The sequence below is a fragment of the Drosophila yakuba genome, chromosome 3R (genome assembly GCF_016746365.2).
Source record: "Drosophila yakuba strain Tai18E2 chromosome 3R, Prin_Dyak_Tai18E2_2.1, whole genome shotgun sequence".
Lineage (NCBI taxonomy): Eukaryota > Metazoa > Arthropoda > Insecta > Diptera > Drosophilidae > Drosophila > Drosophila yakuba.
In genome coordinates this window covers 8,591,332-8,612,577 of record NC_052530.2, presented here as the reverse complement: position 1 = coordinate 8,612,577, position 21,246 = coordinate 8,591,332, and the positions used below count along the sequence as shown (strand labels likewise).

The 21,246-nt window shown below is 42.7% G+C and overlaps 2 protein-coding genes across 6 annotated transcripts in view; both read left to right on the top strand.

Moving 5' to 3' along the window:
• The window catches only part of LOC6536023, a 37,881-nt gene extending 27,878 nt beyond the window's left edge, over positions 1-10,003 (top strand). For all 5 annotated transcript variants that reach the window (XM_039375034.2, XM_039375033.2, XM_039375032.2 and 2 more), the window contains 4 exons: positions 1,108-1,297; positions 5,997-6,148; positions 6,805-6,920; positions 7,026-10,003. In XM_039375034.2, coding sequence (XP_039230968.1) covers positions 1,108-1,297; positions 5,997-6,148; positions 6,805-6,920; positions 7,026-9,019 — 2,452 coding nt within the window. In that variant the 3' untranslated portion in view covers positions 9,020-10,003. The remainder of the gene's footprint in view (positions 1-1,107; positions 1,298-5,996; positions 6,149-6,804; positions 6,921-7,025) is intronic.
• A 9,116-nt stretch (positions 10,004-19,119) lies between these two features.
• LOC6539850 (solute carrier family 25 member 40) lies at positions 19,120-21,246 on the top strand. Its single transcript, XM_002086696.4, has 2 exons — positions 19,120-20,097; positions 20,526-21,246. The coding sequence occupies exons 1-2, from the start codon at positions 19,391-19,393 to the stop codon at positions 21,196-21,198; spliced, it is 1,380 nt and encodes a 459-aa protein (XP_002086732.3). The 5' UTR covers positions 19,120-19,390; the 3' UTR covers positions 21,199-21,246.

The following is a 21,246-nucleotide window of genomic DNA, read 5'->3' as shown; positions in this document are numbered from 1 at the left end:
TTCCAAGACCCCGTGTCTTTCCCGCTGCGCCATAATAATTTCATGCTGGGATGGACTTAACCAGAAGCTCGCCGATATATCTTATATGGGAGTGGAGGGCAACAAATGTATTAGAGAAAAGCCAGTATAGGAAGGCATTTTACTAAAGGTATCCTAAACTGGTGGCCAAAAGGATATTCGTATTACACTTGCACTTGGGCCTGACTGTTTGTGCAGCACTCTGTTTCAATTTGTTTGTATATAATTTTTGAATTATGTTGCTGACATATTGGTACACATATTGCTACAGCGGTATGATTATGTATTAAAAGTAATAAGCAATGCTTGTTATAAATATCATAAAGTCTATTAACGAGATAGATGGCATCAAACTTTTTAAGACATAAATTAAATACACATTTAAAGCATTCCCAAACTGCTGAATTTGTGAAGTGTGAAAAGTTTACAAGTTTTCCGAACGAAAAGTTTAATCTTGAATTTTATTTTCAAACTTTATATTGTTAAATGTTATAGCTGTGTATATTATTGAGTACTTTTTCAACGCAATGAGACTTTTGCAAAGAAAGATGAAGACGTTAAAGTTGCTTCTACTTTTAAAATCTTTTCTTTAAAATAAGCAGATTTTTGTTATTAAATCCTGTGACAGAAAACCCTGCTTTTGTGGAGCTCCATATGTAAATTCTTTATTAAGTAGTTTTTCAGTACTGTATCTAAATTTAGGCTAACATGACCAACGCAATGACTAACTCCACATTGTTTTGTGGGGCGTTCACTTAATTGTTCTGGGATTAAAGCGTAAGTCTTTCGCAAAAATCAATTGCAATCAGCGCTAGTTTCTTGGTTGATTCGCGATGCTCGGCATTAGTGCCCATTGTTGTCCATTGTTGTCTGCGAATGTCCCACGGGGGGTGCTCTTCACAAAAGCCAACCGCGTAATTAAGCTTTACGTACCAAGAGTAAATACACAAAACGAGTACCCACGCAAGCCACCAAATGTTAACAATGCACATTACGCATACGCCACGTTGCGATGATGTTTTGCGTGCTTCGTGGCCTACACTTACGATCGGCCCACACTCTCATTTCTCTGTCTCTCTCTCTCCGCAGATACCAGGACATGTACAACAATCCGATTAAGGCCACTAATTTGGAGCACCGTGACGTGGTCCTGGACATACTGTCTGATGCCCGCGTGGTCGGCCCACTCCTGCAAACCGGGATGTTCCACGCGGATGTCAATCGGCGCAATTATATGTACGTATTTGGCCATAACAGCGCGACGGGACCGTTTGCCCACGTAAGTATTAGCCCTCCTCAATGCCCAAACGGCGATTACAATTACATACTCTACAGCGCATTTAAATTAAATCCAGCGTGAGTTGGCATCTAATGAGTTTCCATAATGTACTCGACTCTTTCCCCTCCGCTCACCGCATAGCGTCCACCCAATAATGGAACAATAATGCTGAAAAGTTTGCGCCACTGGGCCGTTGAATTCAGTTCATCATTGACAAGGCTGACGGAGCTTGGCTTTTTGGCCAAAACAATTCGCAAGTTTGCAGCTCCCGATGGGGAATGATCGTAATGAAGGCATTGAACCCCTCAGCAACATAAATTGCTAAATATATGCACATAGAGAAAAAATAGCAGTATACTTTGGATGCCTTGTAGCTTACAATTAACATTTAAATGCCGAGTTGGGGTTTGAGTTTTTAAAAAAATATACTTATTAATCACTTATGGAATCATTTTTCCGAGTGCAACCAAAACAAAAGGGAACGATACAATGGATTTCCCCGAATATCAGATACATGTTACTTAGATGGTGGAAGTACGAACGAGTTATTTTAATATTTTCTGGCATATTAATAGAAATTGGCAATAAAACAATAAAATTAATCATTTTTTTAGAAGTGTGGGCGTAACAGTTTTACTCTACGAGAAACGGGTATAACTAGAGACAGCACAAATTCAAAAACAAAAACAGTTTGCTTAGCAGACGGCATCCTCTTGACTTCGAGTTCATTTGAGTCCGAGGAGGGATCACTTTCGTGGGGCGGAGGGGGGAACGGCTATGGTTATGGCTATCTGTGTCCTTGTCCATCCTACTTGGCTAGGTTTTATGGTTTTGTCATTCTTATGGATTTGATACTGATTGCTTCACATAGATAGCTTTGTGTTGCTATGAAGCTGTCCTGGCCTCGGACCTCTGCTACTCTACAGTTAAATGGACCTATTGATTTGTAATTAAGATGATTGGACTGATAGGCAAATGGGGCGCTCCGAGTAAGTAAACATTTTCAGGGAAATCCTTTCATCTTCCCACTGATTTCCCCGTGGTAAGGGTTCTTTGAGCTTTGCCAATGCTTTCGCAAAAAAATTGAGAAAAGCCCGATGGCAAAACAGAAATTGCTCACCAGACGGAGACAAAACTTCCACAACAACCCATACAGAAATAATGAATTTGAAAACAACTCAAACAGGGATCCGAAACAAAGGAGGCACTCCCTCCCAGCGGAAAGTTATTATTGCGTATTATATTTTTGGCAACTTTTAGTCTTGTGCTAAGCGAATTTTTATGGCCATAGTTGCGGAGCACTGCAACTGCAAAATAGATGAACAGCTCGGGGACATGGCCTTTCGGTTGCGACAACAGCTTGTGGCGAGCGGAGTGCAACAACTTTTTAATAGACCGCAATTAAAGTATGAAAATAAGTCTGATAAATTGCCAACGCTTGCCATCGACCGAAAGTAGCCAAATCACACAAAAGAACACGCTTATGCCCCTGATATATGGGCGGATTCTGCAGCCAGGCTTCGCATTAGTGCGAATAAATTGCAAAAATAAAATGTACTTAAATATTTCACGCCATTGCCGGGAATCCTTGAACATGAAAAGCGGATCCCAAGGATATTCGGCTGTGCCTACAAATTATCGCTGCCTGTCGCCAAGGCAGCCTACTCGTTTTCCGATGCTGTTGCTGTGGCTGTTTCTTTACTTTTCTTTGGGGGCCAGACAGGAAAACAGTCAGACAACTTAAGGCCCACACAATCGCATAACATGCTGGCTCTTCTTTTATTTATGCCAACATCTCTCTGTTGCCGCATTCTCCGCTTGTCAGGGCCGAAGCCAAGAACTCGCCTGAATGCGAATGAATTTGTGCATAAACTGCGCTTCTGCACTCCATCTCGAGCTCAGCCACTCACTTGGAGCACGCCCACTCAGCAGTCTTCGCCGCCCAAGCAGCCCCTACTTTTTGACTATTTGCCTTGGGCCGCGGGCTTATTGTGAAACTTTTTGGCACATGTCTTGCCTGTTTGCCTCAAACTCGGCCTCAAAATGGGCCAAAAAGACTACTTACGTACTTGGCTTCAAGTGTCCGACCACACCATCTCAGTCCGCTGAGGCGGAGCTGCGCCTCAAGGCGATTGTTAAAAATAGCGAAAATTATACCAAGCACAGATAATTCCACTGAATTGGCAGTTGTGCTTTAAGAAGGGCTTTATTGATTTAATCCCAGGGACAACTCCACCAAAATCAGAATTGTACATCCTAACTGAATTTAATACCGACGACAAAACGCAAAATGGCACAGAAATAAACAACGTTGGGATTCAACAAAATTGCCGCTCTGGAGATTTTCTATTCTGTTCTTCTTTTCTAATTTCACAAGCTGAGCAATAAACTCAGCGAGCCGAAAACTTTGGCAAAACAAGTTCCAATTTATTTAGGCATAATAGAGGGAAACGAGATGAAAACGACTTCGGCTCGAGGACTGTTTAATAAGTTTCCTATATTAAATCCAGCATTTTCCGGGTACCCAGGAACGCACAGACCCACGTAGACAAACGTCATTATCGTCGCATTCTAAGCGCGGTCAGCATCCCAAGAATTTTTTCGCAAAACCCCACAAATAAAAAACATTTGAAGTATGTCCCGTCTGGTCGCCTTCTTTTTTCTTGGAAAGTTTTTCCGTCGACTATTCGGGCATTCGCCCCGCTCAACGGGCTTTCTCCTTCTGATAAGAATGCGAAATGGTTGAGGAAGGAAAAGAAATTTATGAAAATAAAATAAATATGGCTCAAGCTAAAGTTTTTATTTTGGTGCGTGGTTGAAAATTGCGACCGCAATCCCCAAAAAGGTTCCGAAACTCGAGTGTTTGGCAAATACTAAAAAACGTGCTGGTTACGCTTAATGTATATCGTACTTATTGCCAAAAAATTTGCGAGCAAAAATATTTAATTACCAACACCCAGAAATACAAAATTAAAGAGACCGGGCCTTGGCAAACTCTTGCGTAATCCAATTAAATTATAGAAAGCCGACGGCGAATTGTCCGGCGAGCAATTCTCAGCCTCCTGGCAAATTCACGCCCAGGCAATTGCCTCAGGATACTGATACTAAGTCCCCCGTAAAACCTGTTCGGGGAAATATTTTTGGAAATTTTACACGCAGCGAGTGCCATTAACTCCATTAGGTTTATTACGACAAATGGCGCTAAGTCAAATTGTTGTTTCCGTTGCCGTGGGCACAAGAAGGCAGTTTCCGAGTGGGCACACGGAGTGGCATAAATTACGAAAGTTACGCATTTATTCCAAATTGAATTTCCGCCTCCGCTCCGGTAATTTTTAAAGCGAGAATCGCTAGCCTATAAAAAATTCGGTGCAGGAAGTGCCCACGTTTCGGATAATCGAATAAATTCATAAATTCTTTTTTGTACAAATTTATGAACATGCTTTAATTATGCATTCATGTCGAGGACCAATACTGAGTTTGCAGAATTTAAACGGAAGTATTTAATTAAAATTTTTAGATTTTATGCAGTATAAGCATTTGGATAAAATGAGCGCCATAACAAATATACTTTTCGCCAAACGCAAAAATATACGAATAATATTAGTGTTCGCAGGCACTCAATTTGATTGATGTGAAAATATTCCCTTGTCCATTGTCCACTTCCTGGCATGGCATCAAAATGTTAGCCGTAAAATAAACATTCGCCTTGTTAGAGTGCTGAATCGATTTGAATCGTGGAAAAACCTTAAAGAATCGCTTTGATTTCTTCATAGGGCCATTGAACTGTGTATATTCACCACAGAACTCTCTACAAAAAAATTAGACTAAGCCTTGCCACGGAGAAGCAATATTGAATTCCGTTCGCCTGTTTCATCCTCATGCTCATACAATTGCAAAATGAAAATCTGAATCAAAAGCGAAAATCATCATTCATAAATGCCATAAAAGATTTCGGCGGCGCAGAGGACATCGTCCGAGTGTCAAACCGAAAAGAACAGTCAGCAGCTCCGGGACAGTGGCATTTTGATGTGCTCAGACAGCAATGCTTTGTGACTTTGTTACATTTTTCATGGTAACAATAAAAACTTGGCTTTATTACCTACTTACATTCAGCGACTGCCTCCGGCGGTCTTGTCCTGTCCTCATCCTTGTCCTCGCCGTCGTCCTCGTCCTGGTTTTCGCCCCTGTCTTCGGCTAGCTAAATATTTATGCAGGCCGTCTAAGAAGATTGATGCCGGTTGGTCACAATGGCCGAAAAGAGCCGTTAAAATACTGCTGAAAACATTTCACACCGATCTCCTAGTCACCCACCGACTTTCTGACCGCAGTTCATTTTGCCGGGTAGTATACCCTAAGTGATGAAGGTCGGATACATTAGAAGATTTCCTTCCGTAAATCTAAATGTTCGCTCTGTATTTAAAATAAAGAAACAGTTACTCCTCTTACTTATACTGACTTAAAGCTAAAGGGGAAAATTCATTTCATTTTGGAAAACTGGCAAATTCATCCAAGCCATACGAATATGAGGTTCCTTTAGTTTTGAAAGCAAATCATTAGGCTGAAAATTCTACTGTAATGCTTTATAATTTATAACCATAGGCCCACAACCCTCTTTAATGGCCTGCGTTTTAGAGTATTTCACCACCGGCTTGATTTACTGACACTGCTGAACTGGATATATATACTATTTCACTTACAGCTACCGCATAGCATTATGGGCGAGGAATTGGCGTTTATCTTCGGGGCTCCTTTGGCCGCCGCAGGTCCCTTTCCCAGCGGCAACTACACGGTGCAGGAAAAGCTGCTTTCCGAGGCGGTAATGGCATATTGGACGAATTTCGTAAAGACCGGGTGAGTACTGCCTGCTGGACTTTCGGTCCACAAAGCGGATGTGCAAAGTGCATTTGGAGAAAGTTAGCTGGGGAGTTTGCGGTACTGCAAGGCTGGGAAGTATAAAGCTGGGAGGGCCATCAACATCAACACGAAGAGTCACAGATCTGCATGCAAATGCGGATGCGGATGCAGTGTGGGATATTCATGAGTTCTGGAATGGCAACGACTAGTGGCTCTGGTTTGGCATTGGCTTTGGCTTTGCCTTCGAATACGGCACGTTTTGCAATCTGCAACGCTCGGACAGCGAAATGAATAGAATTTTTACTGCCGCTTTTATTATTATTCTACAGCAGCCGGATTGGGTGGCGGCACATGCAAATATTATTAGTTGAAGTGGCCACCGCTCAGGGATAAAAATAAAGGCCGGGCAAAAAATGGAAATGGGTGCGGCAATCAGAGCTGAAATCAGAGATCGTTAGCAGGGCGTTTTGGCATTCGGCTGCCGGCGAGTGTGGTTATTGGCCATAACCATATCATTTAAATGAGCAAATGAATGGCCGGATTATGTCTATAAAATGGGATTCTTTTCTGGAAAAGTGGGGACTCAAATGTGAACCAGACGATAACATATCCGTTGGCAGATATTCTCATTCGTTGCTATGATGCTTTTCCAGAAATCCAAAGGCACCATGGAAGGGCATCTTCCTCAACTCACACGCCCTGGAGTGGGATCGCTATGACCTGGATTGGCCGGAATTCAACAGGAGGGCTCAGGCATACCTCAATATTGGTAGGAGCATGTCATTAGATATTGGAACCTCTATACGCTTTTGGGAAATAAAGCGATTAAATAAAACCAATTTTCTTTTTTTTTCATTTCCCATTTTTTATCTAGGCATTCCGCCAACGGTGGGCTACAAGTACCGCCAGATTTATATGAATTTCTGGAACAAAGAGCTCCCGGACGAACTCAACCAGATAGCGGCCATCCAGGAACAGCTCCAGAAGCCGGGTCAAGAAGTGATTACCGGTCACATGAGCAAGTACGGGCCGAGGGACCACGGAGCGGAGGACCCTGTGAGGACATTAAAGCTGCTCCTCCAGGAACCCAGTCTAGTTGGACCAACACAGAGTGGCGAATCCACCGAAACAGCGGCGGAAAATATGTACAATGCTCCTCCCACCTTCGGTCATGTGCACAAGATGCAGGGTGGTAGGGATTTCGAGGACCTGGTGACCTCCAAAAACCCACTGGAGAGCGGGGAGGATCAGCATCAGCCGCCTCCTGAAACAGTGGCCAAATCCGAGGCCACGATGCAACTACTGATCGCCCTAATTACCATTATAATAGTTCTCAATCTCCTGATTTACGGAACCTTTTTGTTGCGACAGCGCCGTCGAAGGGCCAAGGCCCTACCATACCCGGCACCTAAACTGGGCGGCACCATCCTCAGCTACGATGGAGCCAACGATGAGGAACTGAAGAGGTGCAGCAAGTCCCGTGACGGAGATGAAAGCTTCGTTCTGGAGATGACAAGGAAATCAAATACATATGAGGCCATCAAGACAGGCCAGAGATCGCTGAGTTGCTCTACAGTAGACACCCATACTAAAGTCTGTGAGTGGATGTCCAGTCAGGAAGCTCCGAAATCGGGTAGCTTCAACACGGCCACTCCACCTCCACAACCGATTTTATCCGATGGCAGGCTGATCATATGCCAGGACATAGAGGTGGCCGACGCAGCTCTACTCATCCCCCAGCACATGCACGAGCCGCAGCACTATGAGATGCTCCTGCAGAGACAACATTCGGCCCTAACCGAACCGAGTGAAGACATCCTGCAACAGCAATATCCCCTGAGGAACCACAACCATTCCCATTCGGATCCTGTGGACATGATCCTGGCTGCTGATGAGCAGGTTACCAGCTTTGTTCATGCCGACGATGTGGATATCAATGTGACGAGTAGAGACGACTCCGATGGTCTGGAGATTATACCTTTGACGGCTGCTCAGCAATTGGAGCTTTTGCGCCAGCGTAATTACCCCAAGGTCCTGCCCACAGAACAGGATTTAATTAACAGCAGCTATAAGAGAAATTCCCTGCCGCCACAGAATTTCAACGCTCCTTTGCCGCCGCCGCGAACCATTAGCAACACTCTTGGCAGGAGGCGGAGGGATAGCAGCAACATAACCACTTCGCCACTCCAAGTGGCTAAGGATTGTGGAGGCGAAGACGAGGACCTCAAGGTGCCCCAAATCTCACAGAACACTCTCATTGTGGGTCCTATTGTGCCCAAATCACCCGCCTCCAGTCTTAAGCGAGTGAAGAGAATGCCGGACTCTCCGGCAATGACGGCTCTCAGCGGATCCTTTCAATCCTTCGAATCCGTACCGCCGGCCCACGAAACCACGCCCCCTCAGGGAGGCGAGCGGACCGAGTGCATCTACGCGATTAGGCCCAGTCAAGGAAGTTCCAGCTGGGCGGCGCCCAATGGCGATTTATACGCGCAGCCCATGAAATCGCCCTCGAGGAACTCGCTCATTCCCAGACCCACAAAGCCGGCGGAGTCTCTGTCCCAAGCAGGAGTCCCGCCAGGAGGACCAGCTGGGGAATCGCTTGGAGCAACGGGAATGGCCACAACAAGCCGCATTCCTCAACTGCAGCGGCAGGCTTCCGGAAAGGATTTGCAAGCAAGAACGGCAACTGACAACACCGCAAATCCTTTGGGATGCCAGCAGCGAACCGATTCCACAATATCATCGGGCTCGTCGGCATCCTATGCCTCGACCACGGACTCCTCCTCCTCCTCGTCCACTGGAACCGTACGCACCGAGCTGCAGCAGTTCCTGCCAGCTCACGGCAGAAGTATTACAACCAATATATAGAAACTCCAGGGAGCGGCTGCCAAGAATCCTTCAGGACTTCCCGCCGTGCCCGCAATGCGGCGACAGACAGCTGCCTGCCAAGCCCCCCTCCAGTATTTGTCCGGATCCCATATCTCCGGTTTCCTCTGGTCTGAAATTTTACGGGGTCTGCGTAAATTTAATAATACATTTTGGTGTAAAGTTTATCTTTGACTTGGCGGCACTGCCCGTGGTTAGAGCTCGACTGACTGCTAGCCTTCTGGCTTTGTGCGAGCAAAGTTTCTGCCGGCGTAAATTAGTTAAGAAAATTGCAGTGGAGGTTTCCCTGGAGATTGCGGCAAAGGTTCGCCGTATCGATATAAGCAGCAGTTCCCATAAGGGAAACTAATTTCCTAGAGAATAGTGCATAGCTAGGTCGCTTTAACAAGTTATTTGAAATTGATTACCAGGAACATTTCACAGTTTCCGTTTTCTCCAATTTTACCGAGTAAAATACTAAGAAGGTATTAGATTTAACGTCAAATTTAATTGGATTGCCTAAAACAGTTGTACGTTTTTATAATATAGTTGGAAGGCGATTAGCTTGATCGTTTGTATATAGAACAAAAGAAGATGACTCGTAATTATGTATATGAATTTTTTTAATATAATCAGCTTATACAAATACAAGTGATGATAAAAGAGCAAATAGCAAAAATATTTTAAAAAATTACAGAAAATGTTTAATGGGCTTAACAGTAGGTTCTTTAGTAGCCAATCAATCGAAATTAGCCACAGTATTTAATATAATTCTTTTACAATTAGAATAAAAACGTAGGCTAAGGACAATTAAAGTTGTAATTACCCATAATTTAAGCTAAAAAACACGGGACTCAAGAAAAGGTTTGGTTAATGTCCAAAATCCCAATATCAAGTATTATAAGATAAAGAAAAAACTTAAAACATTTATCATAAACTAGCATCCGCACATGTGCACAAACTGGAAAATATAGTGAATTCAAGAGATGAAAGCAATTTTTATGCGGCTGGTTTTGTATATATTCCCATGACAACCGACAGCAAAAATGTCTGCTGAAATTGCCAATAACAATGCCTCGAATTTTGCCACTCGCTCACCAAAACTTGTGTCAACTATTGCTGCCGCCAATTTACCAAACAAAAGCTACTTACAAACATGTCTGCTCCTCTTTTATGTTTGACTTCTGTTTTCTCCCTGAATTTTGTTGCCAATACTCTCCGGGCCACGCCATTTCGCACTGCCGCCAACTTAATTTGCCACAACATTTTGCCAGCCAAATCACTCGTAAAAATTTGCAGCGTTTATCTTTAAGTTTTCAAAATTTCGAGGTAAGAAGCAATAATCTACCAAAACTTGTTTCACTATTTGACGATATGATTTGTCATATTTTGTGTAAAAGAATATGCACCAAACATACATTTTGACTTTCTTTTATATAACAAAATTTGTTTAAAGGAAAGTGCTCCTCTTTGCACTCTTTCTGTAATTTGGTATAACTGTTTATTTATTTTAATTTAAATGTATATGTATTACTTAGAAGCACATTTTTCGGGGTAAAGACTTTTTCCGAGTGTTTAGTAGAGGAGCACTCTCAGCGGAGAAATGGGGTCTGAACTGTGGAGACCGCCTGGAAATCAGTTCAAACGTCAACATTTTCGTTGCTACACATATTTCAAATATTTGGCGTTTTGGGCATAGTTGTTAACTCTTCTCCACTTGCCTAAAACTGGGATCTGTCCTCGGCCAGGACATCAAAGTTGTCGCTCCCCTCGAGGCGGAGCAATAGTTGTGCGTTGTGTTGCTAAGCTAAGGGCCATATCCTGCAGGATTTACTGCCTGGGCAGAAAAGTTTCTGCGTTGGATTTTATGCCTTATTCCCTTTGTGGCACATTTGATTTTCTTTTTCTGCTCTTGTGCTGCGAATTGAGTTATTGTGTCGTTTCTGCGTGGGCCCCTTATGCAAATGACTCATTCTCCAAGTTGTTCTTGCTTCTTGTGCAGGTTTCGCATAAAGTTTGCTCTGAACTTTGGGGAAATTGAAAATCTCCGCCATAAACAGGGCTAACAGAAATGTTTTCCCCCCGGAGCGCTCTTAAAAATTCGTAATTATATTGCTTGACCCATGAATTGTTCCTAGTTTTCCTTTCGGATTTCCTATGGCCTATGGCCTCGCATTGTGCGAGCACAGGTAAGTAATAATTTGGTTGGCAAAAGATTCCCTTAGTTTTAAGAAAATACCCTGTCGAAGAGAACTAATTGGGCAGCACAAGAGTCCTGCGTAAAAGATTTCATCTTTTCTGTTTGACCATAGGAGAACATAAATTGCGATAATAACCGCTTGGACAACCTGACGTGCTGTAGAATGTGTTGACATTTGTTTTCTGCTCAAGAAAAAACATGCTGCTGGTTTTCCACAGCTTTCCATATCAGTCCATCAGATTGCTGTGGCCAGTATTCCGCAATTTTTCTCTGTCGCCTTTCTGCTTCTCTGCTCAAGTTTGTTCTGTGGCCCATGTATCGTTGGTGTTTTCTTTCGCAGGAAGAAATTCCTTGTGCGCAGTCTTTCAGTTGTGTCGGTGAAGTGCGAAGTGTTTAAAATGGTACTTGAATTGAATAAACTCAACCCAACTTTTGTGGCCAGTTGCAAAGTGCTAAATGGAAGTTTGTTTGCTTGATATGCGTGTAATGGAATTTCTGCAAAGAACATTGACAAGGAAACGGAAACAGCTGTCCTCCCATAATCACTTTTACGATTGTTAAAAACACTTATACCCCATTAAATATTGAGTAGTTGAATCAATTTAGTACATTTATCCCATACCTCCTTTGGTTTCCCCAGTTTTAATAATTCATAACCTAACATGGAAAGCCGCAAAAGCCGAATAGTTTAGTCTAACAAATCAAAGTTCCCAGGCTACACAGCCACAAGCAAAACGCAAAACAGAAATAAGAAAAATTAAATTTCCCAAGCAGATTTTGCCGGCAGTGCTGTTGTCCAAAATTTGCTGACAACCACAAATTAGAGTAACTCGAGAGTATATTAAAGTCAAATATGCAGGGGCGGGCGAATCGTAAATAACGAAAATTGTGGGACAAGTACTAGGGGAAAGGGGAGCCTTTTCGGAGACGGGAAGCCTTTCATGCATAAATACTACTATGGCGTTCTGGTCTCTGATTTGATTTACTGTTCGGGGACTTTCCCCTAGTTCCCGGTTAACTGAAAAAGGCCGCAAAGAACGATGAGTAGGGGAACTGGGGGGAGGCAAACGCAAAGTTATGACAGGAAGGCCATGGGCAAAAACAAAATACTTTATCGGCTTAAACTGAAATTGGATACAGAACGGATTACTGCGTACATATTTAATCTTCTTTAATTGAAACTAATTGAGAGCGACATGTCTAATATAATGCGTATGTTCTACACGATTTTTTCCGTTCACATCGTAAAGTGCCTAATGACTAATTAATGCTTGTTATTGTTGTGTGCGATTATTTATTAAATGTGCAATTCCAATGCCCGCAAAGCAACTGGTCTTCAAATCAATAGCCTTGAACAATAAGCTGGTTAAGCATTGCACACAATGCAAATTCCCAATTGCATGCGAACTGAAACAAAAACAGCGACTGCAAATAAACACATATGCAAATTATGTTTTGTTATTTCCTTACTTTTTCATTCATGTCGCCTGTTTGACTTTATAATGAACATTTTAATAATTTAACAGGTGCCAAATTACACAATTGCGTGTCTGGTGAGCATTGGTAAATCATTTAAAGCCCAGCAATTATTATAGCTTTGTGGCCATCAGGCGTAGAAATTTTGCTCTAAACAATCAAATTGAATGGAAGTCATTCGGGCCTGGCTTTGCGAAAATTGGTTATGCCTGGTAAGTTTTAAAACAGTGAAAATAAGCAAAAAAAAAAGTGGATGTCGTGTTTCTGGTCGTGGTAATTTACATGCATGACACGCAAAATATCTAATTTAATATTGGGAAATAATTTTCTGGCAAACATTTGCATGCGTTTGAATTCCACTTTGGGTGAATGAGATCTGAAATGCAATTTTCTATACCAACGGAAAATGTTTAATTAATAGTATTGGGCGACTAGACAACTGAAAACAGCCACAGAAATATGGACAACAAAAGTCATTAAGGACATCAAGTGCATAAACGGATTTGCTGGCTGATAATTTTGTGCTGCGAGAATTAAATGTAATTTTGTGGTCGAGCTTGTAGACTGTGCGCATGTGTTAAATGCAAATTATTCGCATCGAAAACCTCAATGAATATAAATTCGCAAGTAAACCGAAATCGTCTAGTATGGGGCAACATAATAATAATATAAATATTTAATTAAACACATTTTTTGCCAGCGCCCTGTGGTACAACTTATTTTTTTTAATTAATCCTATCCATTGTTTATTTGTTTGTTCTGTGGTCCAAAGTTCAATGGGACGTGAAATTTTGGCGCCATAAAATAATATTCAGCAATTGATTTAAATTGGTCAAGTGCAAAAGGCCGAAACCAATTCGCTCCAAGCATGCTAAAATATGTTAATGCGCTTTGAATTGTAAAATTTTTTTTTACACGATTAACTGGTACTTATAGCTTGTCTCCCCGGTCTGTTTTGCATATCAGAAACAAATTTAAATAAATAAAACTGTGAGCATATCACAACAGCCATTCTATCCGCGGAAACACACTGCACGGCGCTCAAATGTAGACAAGGACCCATTTGCATTAACATCTATCATATTCTTTCCTTTATTAAATTTGTAAATTTCAGCCAGGATCTGATGGCTGCTGCTCTGCCAGGATGCCAGGATGTTTGGCAAGTCAGCACGCACGAACCAAAAATCCCCTCGCACAAAAACTAACGCCCACATGGGCACTCTCACGTATGCGATTTATGGAGGAGCGCATTTTATTTATATATTTTTTATGACTTCTGTTGCTTTCATATTTTAGTTCTCGCTTCTGCTCTATCGTAAATATTTCCCTAGGAAAGCGAAAGCAAAACTGCAATTACAAGGAAAAACTCTGTAAGGGCTGAAGGGAAACTGCGCATAAGCTCCTTTAAAAGTAAATAAAAGTGTAGAAGAGCGCAGAAAGCTTTGTAGAACGTGACTTGGTCCAGCTTCAGTGGACAAAATACTTCCCTAATCTGAGTTTTCCCAAAATTACAAATTTCTTATTGCATCTTTAAAAAATTCATACTTAATGCTACGAAAATAAAAACAGAAGACAAAACGCAGTAGTAAAATAAAAAAAAATTAAAGTTAAATTTTAGAAATCAACAATACTATATTCTTTTGAAAAGAGTGCAGATGCAGTCGCATTTTAGGTCTTTGATCACTTGCACCTATAATAACATCAAAAAATAAAATAATACCTATAACAACAATAAAATCGTCAAATAATTAAAGGCTGTAAGGCTATTAATAAGTGTAATTATGTAATTGGTGTTATTGCAGAAACCTTTGCCATCAGTGCTACTGAAAATCGTTTCGTGTGGACCACTCAAGCATGCCCGTAGAACTTTCCCAAGCCCCCACGCCCATTTCCCGTTTTCCGCTTCCCACTGCCCCTTCCCCTCGCCAACATTATGCATTCGTTGGCAATTAACGCCCATGAGATTGCGCTTCGGTTGCATGTGGCTGGTGGCTGCTGGCGGCATGTGGCATGTGGCGTCATCGGGGTGTTAATGCGCCAAGTCATTCCGTTCGCATTGGCAGCCGCTGGATTTTTATTGTTGCCTACTTTGCAGGGCCGCATTCCCTTGGCATTTAATTTGCTTATTACGAACTTACGCAGACAAAGCGTCCATCGTCGCGCTCGTTGTCGCCATCGTTGCCCCACTTTGGTTCAAGTTTGTTGCAATTTGCAATTTGGGTCGTAGTCCCGCCCGCCCGCCAACCCTTGCCACGCCCTCTCAGCCCGCCGCCACACATTTGTCGCTAATTTGGCGAGGAAGTCTTTGGCTTCCTTTCACGCAACGCGCTCCTTTCCCTCTGAAAAGCACCCTCCGCGTAATTGTTTGGCACCAATTGTTTTAAATGCTCGACGAGCGTTCACAAATTGCTTCCCAGACTCCGCAGCCAGTTAACTGCGCTGAGTGCACTTACACTCTGCTGTCAAAAGTTCGACCGGAATCGAGTTATCTCTTCATGAAAGCTGTGGCTTGTGTAAAAAAATATCTATTCAAGATACTGAAAGGTTGTTTAAATCATAAATTTGTGGATGCGGAAGCTTGGGGATTTGAATACATACACAAAATCTTTATAAACAAAAAGTACGTAGGTATATGAAATGAGTGTCCTATTAAAAACCATTTCCAACAAGAGAGAACGCTATTATCGAGTTCCCCGACTATCAGACACCCGTTACTCAGCTAGTAGAAGTGCGAAGGAAAAATTTTAACACTGACAGTTATTGGCGGTTTGTTTCTAACTTTCTAGCTTTACTGAGGTCTCGACGTTCATTCGGACAGACGGACTTGGCCAGATCGACTCGGCTATTCATCCTGATCAGAAATATATATACTTTATGTACCTGTTACAAACTTTTCAATGAATCTATACCTTTTTACACTACGAATAACGGGTTTAAAAACGTTGTACGGTTCGGGACCATGTACGTCCACGTGTACCCTATCCTTCAAGAAACGTGTACAAACATTGTCGGGTTAATCTATTATAATGTGTTATAAGTATGCCGACTATACATACATACATCCATATGCTACATTCGACACCTTAGTAGACAATTTAATTTTTAAATCCGACCATTACCACGCTGAATAGTGTAAATGCCATTCAATGCGTGACTGCAAGAAAGTGCAAATGTTTTTATTATAAACAAAGTGAGTGAATGCGTGTGTGGTTTGCTTGCTTGAACTTTCCCGCTTTCAAGTCGAAATCGATGCGCATCAATATTCAATATGTTGCCTTTACTGGCGCCACGCCCACAAGGAAAGGGGCGATGTGGAGCCGCAAGAAGCACCAAACGCAATCATGCCTCGCAGCCAACGCCATCTGATGTTTGCTTTACGTAATGGAATTGTGCGGTGAATGCCGCGTGCCACATTTTCTCCTTGCCTTGCCCTCGCTTTCCCTTTTTCCTTTTTGGCCTTTGTGACTTTTGGGTCTGTGAATTTTCCTGGGCTCGCCATATGTCGAATCCACCCGTCGAAGTCCCTTCAATCGTTTTCCACCGGCGCCTGTCAACATTCCTTTGCTGTTTACTCTCGACTTTAATTAAATAAAAATATGCATATGAGCTGGCAGCAGTTAATCGAAAACGCCCACCCCTAAGCTGATTAAAATTATTATCTGTTTGGAGCAGATACAGCATGTAGATAATAACATGGGCAAATGTTTCTCTAATTCCAACCGACTAGTCATTTGCAGGAGAATTTGATTAACAGCAGAAATTCGTAATTAATCGAGTATGCTAATGACAAATTGAAAGCATATCGAGTTCGACTCAATTGGGTTCTTATTGGGCGCACACTTTTTATTGTGGATAGCCCTGTTTCCACAATGAATGAGCATTGCGCATACGCCGTGTTGTGCAACAAAGCAGACACGTGCTCGTATTAGCAGCCAGCTAAGTGCTGTTATTCTACAGTTTTACACCACAATTACCAGTTCCCACACACAGGCAACGTGTCAAAATCGACACCGGCACAAGCTGCCCCGCGAACTCCCCCAAGACCACCCACAAGACGCCCACCCCCCTGAAACAGCCCTTCCCGGGATTACACCGTTCTACGTGTCCCGGGATGCTCGCGTACGTGTCGAATTCCAAATAGCAACGCCAGTCATAACTGTAAGACAATGTCTGCGTGTGATTTGATGACGGGTACGTTGTCACGCAGGCGAATGGGATTCCGGAAGGGAACTTGGACGCGGGAGGACGTGTAGGTGATGCAAAGCAGCGCTAGTTAGTATGTCATGTGCATGTGGGCATACTTCGTTCGAGACTTACCTCAGGCTGCCTACGCACCCTCCTTTGGCCACCTATTTACACTACTATATACGCTTTCAAAGGGTATTCAGGATTTAAATCCATATTATTTGAAAATATGTCTGTATATTAGGATCTTCATTTATAAAATAATTAGATTCTTTAACATGGCTAATAATAAAACGAAAATGTGAAATGTCATTTCAGTGAAGAAGGACTACACATAACTCCACTGAGAAGATTTGGTCATAAGAAATGTTTTGTATAATGATATTTTGTCGTGAGTTTCATTTATTGCTGTTTACTCACTCCATTTTTTGTCGTGACCTTTTACAGAACTTGTCTAGCAACGAAATCATATCAGAGTAGCATTCTGGCCACCTCCCCCTTCTTTAGCATCCCTCATTTTTCCTCGGCAAGTATTTTCTCGTGTTTTTCATGAGCGCTACAACGTGTTCTTCCAAGGTCTCTATGTTGATGTTGTTGTTCTCCTAGGCTTGGCCTTGGTAAAAACAAGAAAGGATTTGGAAAACAACTCAACCCACTCAAGAAAACCCAAATTAAGTTTAAAGCAAGAAAAGTGCCAGAGAGATAAGAATAAAAAACATAAAGAAATAGTCCTGCTTTTGGGATTGCACCCATGACCCTTTGGTGATTCGATAGATGTTAGCTAAGGTGCACGTGGTAATATTTTGAAGAAAACTTTCATGAGCATTCTAGCCCTAATAGTTCCCGAGACCCCTACTTTTATACAAATTAATCAACGGAAAGACGGACTTGGCCAGATTAAAATGGCTGCGATCCTAATGCTACGTTCTACCTATGACATACTTATTGACAAATTATGTGTGCTTATTGGTACGAGTTAGGGGTATAATTATAACAAAGGTACCTAGGGAGCTCATATACCCTTGTCCCTACCAAAAAAGTTTTCTTTCATAAATAGATAATTCTAATAAAATGTAAAGCTTGTAAGTCTTTAGTGAAAAATCTAATCAAAATATTTTTTGTTGTTTTCCGCAACCATAGAATAATTATTTTTCGCCGTGCCTTGATTTAAGTGCGAAAAAACTGACGACACGTGGTGGCACATGTGTCAGATGCATACAAGAATCCATATAGTGTCATCATTTGGATGTCAATTATTTTTCTGCCAACAGTCAACTTGGTTTGTGGGTAGTCATACACTAAAAAAAAAGTTGTTTGTTTGAAGTTAGCACAAAAACAAAAACTTGGTATACATACATACATTTAAAGCCCGCTTTTACAAATATTAGTCTGACAAAAAATTGGGTGGCAATAAACATAAAAATAATTTAAATTAAATTAAACGGACATATAAGTACATTAGATGTTTTCAATTAATTAACGGGTTCATATTCATCGGTTAAATATTTATAATTCATCTTTCTTTGAAATGTTTCAAGTGGAGATCCAAAATCGATCCAGCAGCAATCCGAAACCCACGAACCCGATTCAAGTACTTCAAACCTTTGACACATTTTCAGATGTGAAGCGGGATGACTTGAGGTGCGGTCGATGTGGGATGCAAACTCCCATGCAGAGTGGAACCCCTTTGGCATAATGAACACTCCGCCTCCCTTGGAGCTCGCTGGCGCTTCCCGGAGACGGGAAATTCGAGGGCGGAAGTACGGATACAGTCGGTGCGAATGCCATCAGCATTGAGAGTACTGCATGTTAATTGCCAAAAATAAAGTAAAGCAGGAGCGATAACAATTCCGGAATGAATGAGTTTTTTATCTCACGTCGGTGCAAAAGTATTTTAATTGCTTTGGCAGCAGCGTGGCGGGAAGGGCTAACGATGGAATGGCAAATCATATAAATAAAGAGGAATTTTCGGAGTGGAGTTTATAATCACCAAAAACGAAGCGGAGTGAATGAAAAACTTTATTCGCCGCGAATAATTGAATAAAAACAATAACAATGCCGACGTTTAGATTGCCCATCACGTGTAAACGTAGTCTAATTTTTCGAGATCAATCAAAATCCGCCATGGACTATTCGGGTTAAAGAAAAAAAACCCTTTACAATTTGATGAAAGAATTTGATATCCACTTTTTATTTACTTGACAATTTTTTGACATCAATCAACCAATTACCTAAGCCCTATTTTATTTTTTCAAAAGACCAATGCAAATGCACGATGTAGCCTTCTATAACTATAGTAAACATAAGAATTAAGTTATCCTTTCTCTTTGGCAAGAGTGTACCAACTCTATTTCTTCCTCTGTAGAGTTGCCATTCTAAACGTCACGTTTCTAGGAAATTTCTTTTGGCACCAAGCAATGTGAAATTCATAAATGTAAATTTACTAATGCTTTTGGAAACCGGATCGACTCTCCCTCAACTGTTCTAGCACACCGGAGACGGAGACGGCAGCCATGTCGAAGGAAGACTCTGGCGCATCCAGTGCGGAGGCGAATCCAGCTGAATCGGAGATTTCGATGAGTCGTGGACCCCGCCCTAGATCCTTTAGCGGCGGTGGAGGCGGTGGCGGCTCAGGTGGAGGCGGTGGCGGCTCAGGTGGAGCGGGTGGAACAGGTGGAAGTAGTGGTACCTCCGGCGGCAGCAACCTAAGGCCCGTAAGAAGCCCGCGGGAAAATGACGCCATCGACCGTGCGACGAATTCGAATTCGGCTCACCGAAAACTGCTGAGCGATCCGCGCTTCCGAATCCGGCCGCTTCAACAGGTGATCTCCGCCTGCACGGGGGCCATGATCACGGCCTGCTTCATGACGCCCCTGGATGTGATTAAGACCCGCATGCAGTCGCAGCAGTCGCCGGCCCACAAGTGCTTCTTCTACTCGAACGGGCTGATGGACCATCTCTTTGCAAGTGGACCCAATGGCCCCGAGCTGGCCAGCCTGAGGCCAAGACCACAGTTCTCCAGCTCCTGGGATGCTCTGATGAAGATCAGCCGGCACGAAGGAGTGGCCGCTCTGTGGTCCGGCCTGGGTCCCACCCTCGTCTCCGCCCTGCCCTCCACCATAATCTACTTCGTGGCTTATGAGCAGTTCAAGGCGAGATACCTCCACATGTACGAGCGCCACTATAGCAATACTCTGGAGCCCCGGCAACTTGAAAACTGGTACGTTATACAAATATATTTAGATATTTGATATAGATATTTGAAAGTCCATAAAACTATTATTATATACAGTTATAATTAATTAATTAATTTCCTATAAGTACAAGTAGTTTTGTTGATGAATCGCTCATCAAACACTTTTCCGTGGCGAATATTTAAGTAGCTAGCAAAAGCGCAGGAATAAGCATTTAGTTTCAATAAACTTTAAAGAAGTTTTAGCTCTAGATAACAAATAAGCTTCAGAGTTAAGTAACTCGTTTTTATTTTTCGTTGCATTGTGTTATTTAAAACGAAAAACAGCTAAATTAATGTTTATCAGTACACATATTTGAAGCAGAATGCTTCTACGTTTATTTACCTCTTACGCAAACGTAATATAATCTAAAGATAACAAATTTTAAAGGCTTAAAACTTTTCCCTACCTCCAGGGATACCAAGAGAACTCTACCGTCGGTGGTACCCATGATGTCCGGGGTGACTGCCCGCATTTGTGCAGTTACGGTGGTGAGTCCTATCGAGCTGGTGAGAACCAAGATGCAAGCCCAGCGGCAGACCTACGCACAGATGCTGCAGTTCGTCCGGAGTGTGGTGGCTCTGCAGGGGGTTTGGGGCTTGTGGAGGGGCCTGCGGCCCACGATCCTCAGGGACGTTCCTTTTTCGGGGATTTACTGGCCCATCTACGAAAGCCTGAAGCAGAATCTTGGCCAGAGCTCACAGCCCTCGTTCAGTCTGAGTTTCCTGGCAGGTGTGCTGGCGGGAACAGTGGCGGCCATTGTGACCACTCCGTTCGACGTGGTCAAGACGCACGAGCAGATTGAGTTTGGAGAAAGGGTCATCTTTACGGACTCGCCGGCGAGGGATTTCGGAAAGAAGTCGACGTTCAGCAGACTGACGGGCATTTACAGGATGCACGGCGTGAGGGGACTCTTCGCAGGATGCGGACCCAGGCTTCTGAAGGTGGCCCCTGCCTGCGCCATCATGATCTCCACCTTCGAGTACAGCAAGTCCTTCTTCTTCCATTACAACGTGAGGCATCATAACGAGGCCCTGCTCCTGGACAACCCGAAAGGCACGCCGGTCAAAGATGATGCCATTGAGTAGGGAGTTCGGAGGCTCCTTTGTAAATAAAGATCGCATATTTTATGTAAA